This window comes from Gracilinanus agilis, chromosome 2, assembly GCF_016433145.1.
Source record: "Gracilinanus agilis isolate LMUSP501 chromosome 2, AgileGrace, whole genome shotgun sequence".
Taxonomy (NCBI): domain Eukaryota; kingdom Metazoa; phylum Chordata; class Mammalia; order Didelphimorphia; family Didelphidae; genus Gracilinanus; species Gracilinanus agilis.
Window position 1 is genome coordinate 614,073,508 of NC_058131.1, and position 16,035 is coordinate 614,089,542.

A 16,035-nucleotide genomic window follows, 5' to 3' on the forward strand; every position below is an offset into this window, starting at 1 on the left:
CCCAACTCTCTTGTTTTAAGAGTGTTAAAATGGAGGCTCAGAGAGAACAAGGAACTTGCCTGAGAACACACAGATAAAAGGTAGCAGAGGCAGACTTTGAACCCAACTCCCTGACTCTAAATCTAAGGCTCCTTCCACCTTATTCTAAGCCAGCTGCTCATGACAGCATCCAGAAAGTGAATTCTTTAAGACCTGACCCGGTCCTTCGGTCCCTGGGCTCAGTCCCTCCTTACACATCTGTATGCTGGGAGCATCTGGTGGCCGGAGGAGAGGAGGGTCCTCGGTGGCTCAGGCTGCCTCCCCATTCCCCCAGGGGCGGCTGAATGGCCTGCGTGATGTCCAGGGGAGGTTTGCTCCGGTACCACGTGGTCAGGAGCTGGTTCACCTGCTCCTGGTTGGCGATGCCGCGCAGGAGATCTTTCTTGCCCGCCTCGCCCTCCTGGCCTTCAGTCTCCAGCCCGGTCTCCCAGGGCGGGACGCCGTCTCGCTGCGGGGCGGCCAGCCCTCGCGCCTTCATCTCACTTCTCATGCTGTCAAAAAAGTGCAGGACACACTTGTGGGCAAAGTCGCGCGCGTGCTCGCAGCACGTCTCATCGAACAGCTTCTGCTCCAGGTCTACGTAGTTACTCCAGTAGCGCCGCTGAACGAGGAGGGTCTGGTCAAAGCAAGGCTGCAGAGAGCGGGCCAGGAAGGCCATCACGATGAGCATCAGCATGATGCTCCAGCCAATAGCCTGGGAGAGAGAGGCAGGGAGTGAGCGAGAGCCTCAGTCCGCCAAGACACAGAGAGTCGGGCTGTGTTCTACTCCCCAGATCTGGTGGGCTCTCCTCCTTCCTCCTCTGCTTCTGCAAACCTTCTACCACGGGGGCTTCCGTGTACTAGCTCTGCCACCTCGGGCACATCAGTTCACTTGCCTGGGTCTCCTTTTCCTCATCTGCAAAATGGGTCCATTGCTACTCTCCCTGCCAATATCTCAGAGAGGTTCTGGGGAACCAATGAAATAATGCCTATGAAAGCATCCCTACATAGGTAATGACTTTGTAGACCGCAAAGCACTCTATAAGGGTCGGAGATTATTATCGTAGTCGGAGAATCTCAGAGTTGGAAGGATTTAGAAATCATTTAGTCCGGCCCTCCCTCATTTTACTAAGCCCTGGAAAAGGGAAATGGCTTGCCCAAGCTCACACAGTGAGTCTTTCCAAGGGCTCTGGTCTCTGGACTCCCAGTTCTCATTCTAGGACATCAGGATGTACTTATTTGACAATTAACCTGTGTGGTCTTGTCCAGTTAATTGTCTCTTCATGTGTGTGCCCCATATAATCCATCTCTTCAATGATACTGAATCCCTTAAGGGCAGAGGAGGCAGCATGGCTAGACTTCTGGATCTGGAGCCAGGAAGCCCCAAGTTCGAAGTCTGCTTCAGATATTTCTACTTTAATTTAGAGTTCCAATGACAGAGCTGTCCTTGTGTATGCATGTGTGCAGAATGATTCACATTTATTTATTAAAATATCTAACATTTGCTAAGCACTAATTGGTCACATTTCCATGGGTAGTGGTCACTCGACTGCCCTGGGTTTCAGTTTCCTCATTTGTGACATGAGAGGTTTACACTTTAAGGTCCCTTCTGGCTCTGAGCTTCCCGTTAGGCACTGGGGAAGGCTGGGGCAACTGGACTTGGAGTCAGGAGGACCTGTGTTTGAATCCTGTGTCAGACAATTACTATGTGATTCTGGGCAAGTCATTTAACGCCTCAGCCTCAGTTTCTTTATCTGTAAAATGGGCATACCAATAAGCCCCTGCCTCACAGGGTTGTAATAAGGATCAAATGGGATGATATGTGTAAAGCACTTTATAAATGCTAACTAGCTGTTTTCCCAATGACCCTCCTTCATTCCCCTCTGTTTCCTGTACAAAGCACTGGCTAAAAGAATTTATCACCTTGTGTCTAATTTAGAGCTCTAATGACAGAGCTGTCTTTTTTTTTTTTTTTTTGGTCTGTTTCTTGTTCTGGGAAGGGGATGTCCTCCTAATGTTAGCCCAGTGTGGGGGCTGTCTTGCTTTTTAACATCTAATTATTTTGTTTTTCAGTTGTGTCAGACTCTTTGTGACCCCATTTGAAGTTTTCTTGGCAAAGATATGGAGCAGTTTGCCCATTTCCAGCTCATTTTACAGATGAGGAAACTGAGGCAAAAAGGCGAAGTGACTTGCCCAGGATCACCCAGCTAGTAAGCTAGGAAGGCCAGATTTGAACTTGGTAAGATGCCTTCCTGACTCTAGTGCCACCCAGCTGCCCCAACATCTAATTATGTGCTCCTTCAAATACATTGGAGATGCTTCTGATCTACACTTAAAGATGGACACTCTGGGTTTGCTCCATCAGGACAGGTTTGTATCGGACCATTTAAACTATTTCACCGTGTTCTTCCTTATGGCAGGCATTTGTCTGAGACCTGGTTAGGATCAGGGTGACTACCTGAGGAGAAAGAAGAGTCAAGCTATCTCAAACTCTCTAGCCCTCAGTTTCCTTTTCTGTAAAAGTGGTTTGGATTATATGATCTCTTAGACGCCTTTACATTCTTTTTTTTTTAAACCCTTACCTTCCTTCTTAGAATCAATACTGTGTATTGGTGCCAAGGCAGAAGAGTGGTAAGGGCTAGGCAATGGGGGTTAAGTGACTTGCCCAGGGTCACACAGTTAGGAGGTGTCAGAGGTCAGATTTGAAGCCAGGATCTCCTATTTCTAGACCTGGCTCTCAATCTACTGAGCACTTTGCTTGCCCCAGTGCCTTTAAATTTTCAGTTGATGGGCTTATGATCTGTAAAATGGGGATAATAATTCTAGACATGCTTCTATCATAATGTAGCCAAAAAAATAAAGACATTTAATTTTTTTAAAAGGTTGAATCTGTGTCCTTGGCTCATTGACCTCCTGCAATAAAATGCCAAGCAAGGACTTGACCCAGAATTGGGGCTTGGGAAGTTAGGGTGAAAGGGACAGAGGATCTCTGAGTTACCTGTGACAGGCAGCGCAGGTACCGGGACACAGCCTTCCGGGCAGGGTTGTCTCTCACCAAAGCATCTTCTTTGCAGGGCACTTTGGTGAGGAAGAGTTGGACATCACTAGCTGTCATATTGGCAAAGTCTGCAAACTTCTCCGGATCTACTGAACTGCTAAAGGCACAGATAAAACATTTCCCATCCAGGAGGGTGAGGAGGATCCAGACCATGGGGGCAGCCAGGGCCCGCTGCAGGACAGAAGAACACATGTACCTGTGCAGGGAGGGCAGGAGATTGGAGAGAGATGATCAGGGTCCCGAGGATCCTAGGGGCCAACAGAGACAGCCCGAGCTTATAGGAGCAGAGATTTAGAGCTAGAGAGACCTTAGAGACTATTGAATACAGCTTCTTCTTTTTTTGTTTTTAAACCTTTACTTTCTAAGAAGGGAAAGCAGAAGAGAGGTAATAGCTAGGTCAGTGATGGCAAATCTTTTAGAGGGACAGGTGATGTGAGAAATGCTCTCAGGTGCTTGTGGAAAGGGTTGGGGGAAAGCCTGTCCACCCGTCCCCCTGGCTTTCTAGTAACAAACTGGCATAATCTGTGCTGGGACGACAGCACTTGTGCCCACAGAGAGGGCTCTGAGTATCCCCTCTGGCACACATGGCATAGGCTCACCACCATGGTACTCGGCTTTTGAGGTTAAGTATTTACATAGTTAGGAAGTGTCTAAGACCAGATTTGAACCCAGGACCTCCCATCTCCAGGCTTAACTCTCTATCTACAGATAACTCTCTATCTACACTAGCTACTCCTAGCTCCTTCTTTTTATAGATAGAGAAACTGAGGCACAGAAAGTTAAGTTGACTTATCTAAGGTCACACAGCCAATAAGTATTAGAGGTGGAATTTGAAACCAGACCTTCCTGATTTCAAATCCAATATACAGTCCTAACTAGATATGGTAGGCTATAGGAAAGATTGATGGAAACCCTCTCCATTCTCCACCCTAAACTTCAAATGCCCAATCTAGAAGATGCAATGCCAGACTAGGGAACCCTGAGGGAGATTGATAAAGTCCTCTTCTCCTGGATTCTGACTAACTTAGCCTGGCTTCCTTCCACTGATGAGCAGGAGGAAGGACATAGCTTGCTTATGCTTCTTGGAATTTTTGGTCTAGATATTTGCTGCTACTGTGCATTTCCAGGGACACAAGACCCTCTCTGTTCTAGGCTCTTTTTAAAGGATTTTCCAACTCCAACATCTGGAGCCTCTGACTCACCTTCCCAATTGCTGCCCCAGAATCCCCTCTTAGCCTGGCATCCAATGTCCTGCTCTTTGCCAAGCTGACCCCAATAGCAGCAACAACAGTCATAGTTAGTCAACAAGCATTTATTAAGGTTGACTAGGTCCCTGGCACCTACTAGACACTTTGGACTGTGAAGAAAGGCAAAAACAGGCTCTACCCACAGCTTACATTCTGATGAGGGAGACAACATGCAAATAATTATGTACAGGGGAGATTTATGCAGAGTAGAGGGAAAGCAATCTCAGAGGGAAGAAACCACTGGCTCGTCGTTGTCGTTCACGCGTTTTCTATTTGTCTCTGACTCTTTGTGCCTTCTTTTGGGGTTTTGTTGGCAAAAATCCTGGAGTGGTTTGTCATTTCCTTCTCTGGCTCATTTTACCAATGAACTCAGGTCTTCTTGACTCTAGACCTGGCACTCTAGCCACCATGCCATCTAGCTGCCCAGCTGATGGCTGGAGGGACCAGCAAAGACCTTCTGCAAAAAGTGGGATTTGTTCTGAACCTTGAAGGAAGCTGGATCACTTCCACACCAAGGTGAGGTCTCAGTGACTAGAGAATATTGGAAACTCACTTTTATATCATCATTGTCAACTTAACTTGCATGCATAGACCACTTTCCTTACTGCAGGCTTGTGAGGTAGGGTGTGTAAGTATGATTTCTGTTTTATAAATAAACAAATGTATAGGGGCGAAACGATTTGCCCAAGGTCCCCTCTGAAATTCTGGAACCAAACCTCACTAATGATTGTGGGCCATGGCCCAGAAATATAATGGGAGTCCTTCCAGGCATCTATCATTTGATTTTAGCCTTCTCTATCTAGTAAGCACAGGCAGCTAAAGACACACTGTGGTACCGTGAATAGAGCACCAGATATAGAGTTAGAAACACTTTCCTGAGTTCAAATCTGACCTCAGATGCTTACTAGTTGTGTGACCCTGGGCAAGTCCCTTCACCCTGTTTGCCTCAGTTTCCTCATCTGTAAAATGATCTGGAAAAGGAAATGACAAATCATCCTATTATCTTTGCCAAGAAAACCTCAAATGGAGTCACAGAGAGGCAAACACAACTGAATTGATTGAACAGCAACAACAAAGTTTTGTACGACATTCAGCTAGCATATAGAGCAGTGATGGCAAACCCTTTAGAGACCAAATGTCCAAACTGCAATCCTCATGCCATATGTGGCATATCCCCAGACAGGGGAGGGAGGAAGCAGGGCAGAGGGGTGGGTGATGAGAGAAATGTCCTCAGGCTCATGTGGAGAGGGGGAGGGGAGCAGCCCCCTCTGGCACACGTGCCATAGGTTCATCAACATGGATATATATATATATATAATATGGGATCCCTTAGCTTCATGGCCTGGAAACTTCACATATGTATTGGTGCTTAAAGCATACATATAGAAATAAATAAATAATACATACAAATAAATAACATGTGTAAAAACAGGGTATTTCTCCTGCTCATAGTCTATAAAGAACTTACATGGGGGCAGCTAGGTAGCACAATGGATTGAGCTCCAGGCCTGGAGATGAGAGGTCCTGGGTTCAAATTTGGATTTGGACACTTCCTAGCTGTGTAACCCTGAGCAAGTCACTTAATCCCAATTGTCTAGCCCTTACTACTCATTTGCCTTGGAACCAATACTTAGTATTGATTCTAAGACAGAAGGTAAGGGTTACCAAAAAAAAAAATAGTTTATAGAACAGAAATGAAGAATACAGAAAACATGCATGGCTATAAAACTAACAAATATGAATACAAAGGAATGTGGAAAGATTCACAAAAGCATGACTTGACAAAATGATGCCACTGGAAGAAAGCAGAAATTATACGTACCTCTCCTATATTAAAAAGCAACAAAAATGGAAACATGTGCAGAAAAGATATTGTAGCCAAAGATATTGTAAAGAGACACAGTGAGATATTGTTTTCTGATATATATATATAATATATATAATATAATGTCATACATATACAGATATATAATCTTTTTAGCAAATTTCAGATAATTTGGACTTCACGGTTTTCTCCCTAATTATCTTTATTTGGTTGGGTTTTTTTTGAAATTATTATTGTTTAGGATGAAAATACTAGGAAATAAATAAAATAGTCATAGTGTATAGATCATGCACAGTATATATAGCAAATACAACATGTGTTGCAATAGTGGATAATATAACACTTTTTATTCAATTGATTCCAGTTAGCCAATGAACCTTTGTTAAGCACTGTAACAAGTACTAAAAGTAGATATAAAGACAATTCAAAAACCCTTATTTTCTGTTTTAGAATCAATATTATGTATTGATTCCAAGGCAAAAAGTAAGGGCTAGGCAATGGGGGTTAAGTGACTTACTCAGGGTCACAACTGGGAAGTATCTGAGGTCAAATTTAACCCAGGACCTCTGGGTTCTGGCTCTCAATCTACCTAAGCCTCCCCCAGACAAATTTTTTTTTTAAAATCCCTGTCTTCAAGGACCTTCCATTCTATCTATTAAATTCCATGTAGACCCTAGAGCACTCGTAAGCTAAAGCTTTTCTAATTGTTTATCTCACTGTGTATAATATGGATAGTGCAAATAGCACATATAATATGACTAGGGAGGGAGAAAGGAGAAGAAGGGAAGAAATTGAGGAGAGAAAGTAGAAGGGAGGGACAAAAGGAAGAGAGGACAAGAAGAAAAAGAAGGGAAGAGAGAGAAGAAAAGGAAAGTAGGAAGGGAAGGAGCTAGGGAGGGTGGGAGGGAAGGAGGGCAGAAAAGGAGGATGAAAAAAGAAGGGGAGAGAGAAGAGCCAAAAAGGGAGAGAGGGATGGAATATGGGAAGGAAAAACAATAGAGAAGGAAGAAAGAAAAGGAAGGAAGGGGACCTACTTGACAATGCCTGGGTCCTTCTTCCTTCTTCCCATGGGTCTCCTCCACTCCTCAATCAACACCACAGACTGCCTGTTGGCGATGAGCCCGCAGAGGAAGAGGGCCAGGGGCGGTGTGAACATGAGGCCCAGGCCATAGAGGGCATTGTACCGGGGTAGGCAGGGACAGTTGAAGTCAAAGGAGGAGTAGATCTTCACAGTAGCCACAGCCAAAATAAGGCAGATCCCATTCATTACAGACTCTGAGCTGGACTGGAAGTACTGGAAGATCATACGAAATTTATCCATGGTTCCAAGTGCTATTTGAGGGTCCTTAGGAAATGACTTCTCTTGGATTCCACCCAACCAGTGGGTCTTCTGTCCTAGGCTTTTAGGGTAAAGCTACAGGGCAAAGGCAGGTTTCAGCCTCCCCAGGTCCTTCTTCCACTCCAGTGGCCTCTTCCAAGTAGCTTTCCTAGCAGTCTTGGCCCTACTCCTTTCTTTCTAATGGTCTATACTTGGCTCCAAGTGTTTTCTTGGTCTAATGCTGCAGGAAAGAAGCTTTTCTTTCCTACCAGCTGTACCTGGAGATAAAGAATGACCTAATGATTCACTGTCTCTCAGGAGCCAGGCCTATTCAAATAGCCTGGTTCCTGTCCCTGTCCCCTCCCAGGAGCCCAGGGAGGGGTGAGGTAGGTGGAAGAAAGAGAGAGCTGGCTTTCTTTGAGGAATCCGTGTAAGCGCTTAGGCAGCTACCACCACTATTTACCAAGATTACCTCCAAATAGAGATATGACTTAGATCTAAAATGTGAATCATGAGCAAATTTTAGAAGAGCAAAGAAGAAATTGATTTTTTGATTTCTTGATAGAATTCACGACCCAACAAGGGACAGAGGTAATCACAGAAGATAAAATGGGAAATTTTGATTTTGTGAAATTTTAAAAAAGATTTTATACAAATAAAATCAATATCACTAAAAGTAGAAGGGAAACAGGTAAATGGGAAAACAAAACAAATGAAAACCTTTGCAGCAACTTTCTCTGATAAGGGTCTCATTTCTAAAACATATAAAGTCTGACTCTGATTGGATCACTTCTCAGCTCCATCAATATTGTAATATTATGCCTGTTTTTCCCCAGCTCCTCCAACAACCATCTTTTCCCTTTTCCATCATCATTGCCAATACAATGGGTGGAAGGTGGAAGCTCACAGTGGTTTTAATTTGCATTTCCTTCATTTTTCTTCCTGCCTTCTAGTGTGTTGCCTGCCAGTTTTGCTTATAAATTTCTGCCATTCTTTTCTTGATGGTTGCACGCTAAACTAGGGTTACCTTTGGTTACCATATTTCTCAAGTTGGCAAAGAGATGAAAGGTTGGATAGCTAACTTAGTTCGGGGTTCCTTTTGTCCTACTCTTTGTGGCAATTGTTTTACAACAGTTAATCTTCTCTAAGAAATACTGATAATCAGTGTCAGGAGGGAGAAGGAAGGAAGGAAGGAAGGAAGGAAAGGGAGAGAAAGAAAGGAAAGGAAGAAAGAAAGAAAGAAAAAAGAAAGAAAGGAAGATGGTTGTATGTATGTAGGGGTTGATCATGTTCAATTCCACGATTTTACAGGGAGGTAAATTTGAGGTTGTTGTGGGAAGAGTGGCTGGCTAGACTGTTGTAGATAGGAGTCATCCTTCATGTTATTATGATGGTCCTTTTGTTGTATTTTGGAGAAATCTTGAGATATCTGAACACAGGTCAGAGAATGAGAGAGTGAAAATGGTCATTAGTACACTAGTGACCAATTGACCATCCTCTCAGCCTTGGTCATAGAGATGCAGCATCAGAGCCTCTCAGGCCAAGAGAAGGCAGCAGAGGGCAGTGGTGGATCATGTGGGCATAGCCTCGTGGTCCTGAAAAAGGGAAACCTCTATGGCCAAGTGGTTGGAGTACAGGGACCCAGCCTCCTGGGTAGGAGAGGTTTCATGAACACTGTTGAGTTACTGGATAGTTAAGAAACTCAGTCTTCTAAAGACAGAGAAGATGAAGCGGCTTCGCAGTGACATTCTCTTAGGAAAAAGAAATTGGGCACACAGGCTCAGAGTTGAAGAAACTGCAAGGGAATGAATCGAAATATAGAGAAGCAAGAAATATGGATTTTGACCCCTGCTTTATCTTGAGTTATCTGAATAGCGCAAAAGCCCAGTGCTTGACACATAGTAGGTCCTTAATAAATGTTTATTGACTGAATAATGCAACTACAATGAGAATAGGAATCTGCCTCTTTAGCAACTCCAAATATGTTTCCTTTGAAGGGAGCACAATTTTTAGGGTGGTATCATAAGACTAGAGACCTTGATGGGTCCCTGGACTTCAAAATGAACTCACAAGAATATTGTGGGGTTGTCTCTTTAGCATCCTCAAGTCTGTTTCCCTCCAAGGGGGTGTCCACAGGGTGGTGCTATAAGTATAGAGGATTGTGTAGGTCCCTGTGGGATGGCACTCACAAGAGAGGAAGGAGAATTGTATCAACTGTATCTGGGTTAATTGTGAATCCTGGATCATTTCTGCAATCTTTTCATTTTACAGAAAATGAAATCGAGGTCCAGAGAGATAGAGCAAGGTGGCTAGGGTCAAACAGATAATAGGTAGGAGAATTCAGATTTGAACCCAGGTCCTCTGATTCCAAAGCCCATGTGATCCACCACTGCCCTCTGCTGCCTTCTCTTGGCCTGAGAAGCTCTGATGCTGCCATTTCTATGACCAAAATTGAGAGGATGGTCAATTGGTCACTAGTGTATTAATGACCATTTTCAGTCTCTCATTCTCTGACCTGTGTTCAGATATCTCAGGATTTCTCCAAAATACAATAACAAAAGGACCATCATGAAGGATGACTCCTATCTACAACAGTCTAGCCAGCCACTCTTCCCACAACAGCCCCAAATTTACCTCCCTATAAAATCATGGAATTGAACAGGATTAACCCCTACATAAGTATAAGAATCTTCCTTTCCGGCTCCAAATCCTATGATTCTAGAACTCACTGGTGTCATCTTTTTATTGTTAGTATCTAGGACAATGCCTTGCACATAGCACTATAGATACACTTAATGACTATTAGATGGGTTGTATAATTTCACCTTTTTTTGGGATATGTGACTTCCCTCCATTGAAGTAAATTCACCTTAAACTCGAATGCCCCACTCTCTCAACTATCTTGTGTTTAATTTGCATTTTTTCTGCAAATACTCATATATGTATGTGTTTTCTCCCTGGATAGAATATAAGCTCCTTGAGGGCAGGGGACAATAGTCATTTTTGTCTTTACCTCCCAAGTCTAACACTTTATCTGGCACATAGCAGATGCTTAATAAATGCTTGTTGATTGATTATAGTAACCCTTCTGCATCCTAGAAGATGGTTTTTGTGAGTTGCTATGATCCAAAAGAGCCTTTACCTCTTGGCTGACCACTTGGTGAGTAAATGAAATTGAAAATCATCTCCCTTCTCAGTCATTTATCTTTATTTTAGTACTAGTTCCTACTTCTCACCCTTCTCTCTCTTTTGTAAAAACCTGAGCCAGACCTAGAGAGGAGAGGGCCTGGGTTCAAATCTTAGACACTTCTTAGCTGTGTGACCCTGGGCAAGTCAACTAACTCCAGCTGCTTAGCCCTTACTTCTCTGCTGCCTTAGCACAAATACATAGTATTGATTCTTATATAGAAGGTAAGGGTTTAAAAAAAAAACTCTCACTTTCTGTCTTAGTAACAACTCTAAGACAGAAGGGCAAGGATTAGGCAAATTGGGTCAAGTGACTTGCTCAGGGTCACACAACTAGGAAGTATCTGAAGTCAAATTTGAATCCAGGACCTCCTGACTCCAGGCCTGGCACTCTATTCCCTGTGCCACCCAGCTGCTCCTCTTACCACCCTGAATAGTTGCACAAGCGAGAGTTGCAGCAGCTTCATAGTGTCCCTGATCCCCATGAGCATGGTAGTAAGAAGCTAAGCCCAACAAAGCCACAAAGCAGTGACAGCTCCTGCAAGCAATTTTCCCCATTTGCCACATTTAACTAATGGAGGGAAAGCAAGAAAAAGACCATGTCTGCTGTTGGCATCATCCAAGGTAAGTACCCCAAACTCAACACCAGAAGTTTAGCCACTAAGTAATGAATTCTTGGGCAATAACCTAACCCCCATGAAATAGAAAAATGCAAAATTCTGAGTCCTCTGTGGCCCTCCTTTTGTCTCTACAGTAAGAGTGGCAGTGTGGTGGAAAAGGGCATAGAAAGTGCGAAGAATCACCCAAATTTTAGGCCATGCTTTAGTCATCTTTAAATGTGTGGCCTGGGTCACTGATCCACATTGGTGGAGGGAGTTTCCATATTGGGAATGAAATGAATGAATCATATCCTTGGACCCTCCTCCTAGGACTAAAAATCAACCACCTAATAGCTCTCCAACAAGTTGAAACACTGGTTCTTGTAGTTGTTCCATTGTTTCAGTTGTTTCTGACTTTCTGCGACCCCATTTGGGGGTTTCTTGGCAAAGATAATGGTGTGGTTTGCCATTTTCCAGATCATTTTACCAATGAGGAAACTGAGGCCATCAGGGTTAAGTGACTTGCCCAGGGTCACACAGCTAGGAAGTGTCTGAGGCCAGATTTGAACTCAGGAAGATGAGTCTCCTTGACTTCAGGACCAGCACTCCACTGCAGCACCTAGTTGCCCGTGACACACTGGTAGAAGACCTAGATTTCATCCACATTGGTATCTTGCTCTAAATGAAATAAGAAGACATAAAGAAATTAGAAGTGAATGAAAGGATGAGCTCCAAGGTTCTGAAGTTGATTTGAATGGGCACCCAAAAGCAACAAGGTGACATAAACTGCCCTTCTCCCATACACTCTGTCCACCCCAGTTCTGGACCCGCTCATGCCACCTCTTTTTTCCTTGAGGGGTTATTGCTCAGAATTATACCAATCAGATATCCTATCTGATACCCCCAGGTAGCTTCACCCAAAGCCTGAAATACACCCTCAGTTTGGCTAGCGAGCTGCCCCTGAACAAACCTCTAATAACCTGTTGGCTCACAATTGCTACATTTCTGCTAATTCATTGCCAATCTGTCCACTCCACTGTTTACCAATTTCAGGAAAATATCCTGATGTTCTCACATAACCAGGATGTTATATAATGAGTAGCCTTGGCATCTGCCTTTCCACCTGGGTGTCCTCAGAATCGAATGCAAGAAACATCATTTCACGGACCATTTCATGAGACGCAATGCTCATGATGAGAATTACCAACATGAAGATAATAGCAACTAGTATATCTTCTGTGACAGGAAAAGAAAATTTAGGAACTTGTGATTTTTATTCTAGATATCAGAAACACAAAGTAGCACATTTCTAAATAGAAATTAATACAGAAAAAAGATATTTGTGAAATTGTGGTTTTCTAATATGGGCAACTTGCTCTTTTAAAAAGTATATAATAAATTGAACATAGGATGTTCGAAGCTGTTGTGCTTACTTGTTTCCTTTTGAAGTTTGGTCTGTTCCAGTCTATGGATTTTTTTGGATACCTTTTGTTTGTATATTACTTCTTCTCCTCCTCCTGCTTGTCCACTTCCTCTTTCTTCTCATCTTTCTCCTCCTCCTCCTCTTCCTCTACTTCTTGTTCTTTTTACTATAATAGATTCCTCTCTTACCCCCAAATCTCTGCCAAAATTTATCTAAAAAAATAAAAGAAAAATACAGTTCTTTAAAGAAATAAGCATAAATTTGGAATTATTCCCAAAGGGCTTTAAAAGATTGCATGCCCTTTGATCCAGCTATATACCACTAATAGGTTTGTACCCCAAAGAGATAATAATGAAAAATATTTGTGCAAAAATATTCATAGCCATGCTCTTTGTGGTGGCAAAAAACTAGAAAATGAGGGGGTGTCTCTTGACTGGGGAATGGCTGAACAAATTGTGATATCTGATGGTGACGGAATACTATATGAATTGGAAAGACCTCTGTGAACTGATGAAGAGTGAAATGAGAAGAACCAAGAGAACATTATATATAGTAACTGAAACACTGTGGGACAATCAAATGTAATAGACTTTACTACCAGTAGCAATTGCAATAATCCAGGACACTCCTGAAGGGCTTATGAGAAAGAACAGTATCCACATTGAGAAAAAGAACTATGGGAGTAGAAACAGAAAAGAAAAACATACGACTTACCGCTTATTGCTTGTATATATGGGTATATGATTTGGGGTTTTGGTTTTAAAAGATTGCTCTATAGCAAAAAATGAATAATATGGAAATGGGTATCAAGTGATAACATTTGTTCAACCCAGTGGAATTGCTTGTCGGCTCTAGGAGGGAGGAGGGAAGAGGGGAGGAAAAGAAAATGAATCATGGAAACATGGAAACATTTTTAAAAGAAATAAAGAATTAAAAGAAAAAATAAAGAAATAAGCATAGTCAAGCAGAACATCCAGATAGTAGGAGAACTTAAGCTAGAATTATATCTACCACACTTTAAATATTGATAGTTTAGGGATATGATTCTATGAGGCTTAGCCTTCTCTAGAGTTACAAGTGCTAGAAATCAAGGGCCATGTTAAAATTTGGCTTCTCACATATCTTTAGCTCCAGGGATATTTCTGGTCTACCCTTCAAAAATCTATGCTTGCCTCTTAAACTTATCACTGCCTCTCGCAGCAGCCTCTCTGAATCTAAGAAAGCCTCTACCCCACTCATATAGGTGTAGCAGTTTTTTAGTCCCAGTGGTCTCTCCATCAATCAGGAGTTACTTTTCTCTCTGAGTAATATGTGGAGAAATGGCATGCCAGTGTAGATAGATTTTGAGCAAGGCCAGGCTATGTAATCCCTCCTCTGACTTCCTTTCATTCTTGCTTCTAGATTCAAATATGTCTAGGGAGGAATAAATGAAGGTTTAAATACAATACTCTCTCTAGTCTTTATTTACCTTCTTGGTTTATTACTTTTGCTGGCTTAAAATTCAACAGATACTGACATATTGGGACGGTTCATTGTTCTCCTGACAACTTCAGCCTCAGAGGCACTGTGAGTGAATCTTTTATGTTCATTTTAAACTAACTCTACTTCCTTCTGTCTTCAGTGCTCCCCAAATAACCATGTAACCAAGGCTAGGCTCTAAAAATAATTTTGAAGGATCAAGGAAAATGAATTAGAACATAAAAACAGGGAGTGGAAAAAAAAGACTAAATGGGTATAGAAGCTGGTCCATACAAAATAAGATAGTTAGGGATTTGTCTGACTGGAGGTAATAGGAGGAGCTTCTTGCTTGAGATAATGGAGATGGGTGGTTCATTGGTATCTTTCCCTTGGGTGTGTGTGTGTATCAGGCCACAGGGCAAGGAATACTTTATGTGTAGGGTTGTCTCATCAACTGTATGCAATCCATAATGACACATCCACAATACTAACAGCATCCCTATAGTTAGCAGGTCTCACAATTCTGGTTGTAGTTGTTTATTTTATTTTATTTTTTTTAAACCCTTACTTTCCGTCTTGGAATCAATACTGTATATTGGCTCCAAGGCAGAAGAGTGGTAAGGGCTAGGCAATGGGGGTGAAGTGACTTGCCCAGGGTCACACAACTGGGAAGTGCCTGAGGCCAGATTTGAATCTAGGACCTGCAGTCTCTAGGGCTGGCTCTCAATCCACTGAGCTATCCAGCTGCCCCTGATGTAGTTGTTTAGGGAAGAAATGAGTTCCAAGACATGTTTCTTTTCCCCAAGTGGAGAACACACATCCCTCTTGAACTCAGAACTTTTCCTTCTTCTTCACAGAGTTTTCCAAATTCTAATCTAAGTCATATACCACACTTATGGCTTCTAGAATTTTCTTCAAACCATCTGTTGCTGTGCATCCTGGGACTGCTGTATCTTGAAAGGTAGATTATATATGTGTGTACTGTTTCCTTCCCCCAGTAGTCTGTAAGCTCCTTGAGGGCAGAGACTATTTAAAAAATTCCCTCCGTATTCCCAGTTTCTACTACAGTGGAATATATAGTATATACACACAAACATGTAGACATATACATACCATATACACATATGTCTGCCACACATTAGATGTCTGTTAATAAATGCTTGTTAAATGTTCATAATGGCTTTGACTCTTTTTCAACTGAGGCAGGAGGAGAAGGAAGAAGAGGAAGAGAAATGTAACCTTGGAAACAAAATAAAGCTGTGTTTTTAAAAAGCTTGTTAAATTGAATTATCGAATCCTAAAGAAGGCTCATCTTTCTCCCTCAGACCTAGCCTAACTATGCCTCCACTCTGTTCTAATTCAATCTAATAAGCATTTATTAAATGTACCCCATTTGCAAGGCTCAACAAAAGGCATTAGTGATGCAAAAAGAAAGTGAAAAAGTCACCCTGCCTTCGAAATGCTTACATTCCATTGCTGTCAGTGATCCCATCATCCTAGGCTTGTAATCACATAATATCCAAAATCCCTTCAAGTTCTATAAACCCTATTGTCAAAATAGCTTTTAACCAAATGAATAGAACATAAATATATAAAACTCTTCCAACCTTAAAGCACTATGCTTACTAATCTATTTCATTCTCTTCATTTCTACCTATTGAAACCAACCTAGTTCAGTATATCAGAAAGGGTGAAGAGGAAAGAGAAGGGGAAGTAGAGAAGAGGGAGAACTAGAAAGGGAGAAAGTGAGAGAAGGCAGAAGAAAGATGGAGACAGAGAAAGAGAAAGAGAGAGAGAGGGACAGAGAGAGGGACAGAGAGAGGGAGAGAAAGAGGGAGAGAGAGGGAGGGAGAGAGAGGGAGGAGGGAGAGAGAGGGAGAGAGAGGGAGAGAAAGAGGGAGAG

The 16,035-nt window shown here is 42.5% G+C and overlaps 1 protein-coding gene across 1 annotated transcript; it reads right to left on the bottom strand.

Annotated features, from left to right (window-relative positions):
- Window positions 1-229: 229 nt before the first annotated feature.
- On the bottom strand, window positions 230-7,469 carry CALHM3 (calcium homeostasis modulator 3). Its single transcript, XM_044662554.1, has 3 exons — window positions 7,183-7,469; window positions 3,017-3,272; window positions 230-733 (listed from the first exon to the last, which is right to left on the bottom strand). Exons 1-3 carry the CDS (start codon window positions 7,467-7,469, stop codon window positions 230-232), a joined length of 1,047 nt encoding a protein of 348 aa, XP_044518489.1.
- Window positions 7,470-16,035: the final 8,566 nt, after the last annotated feature.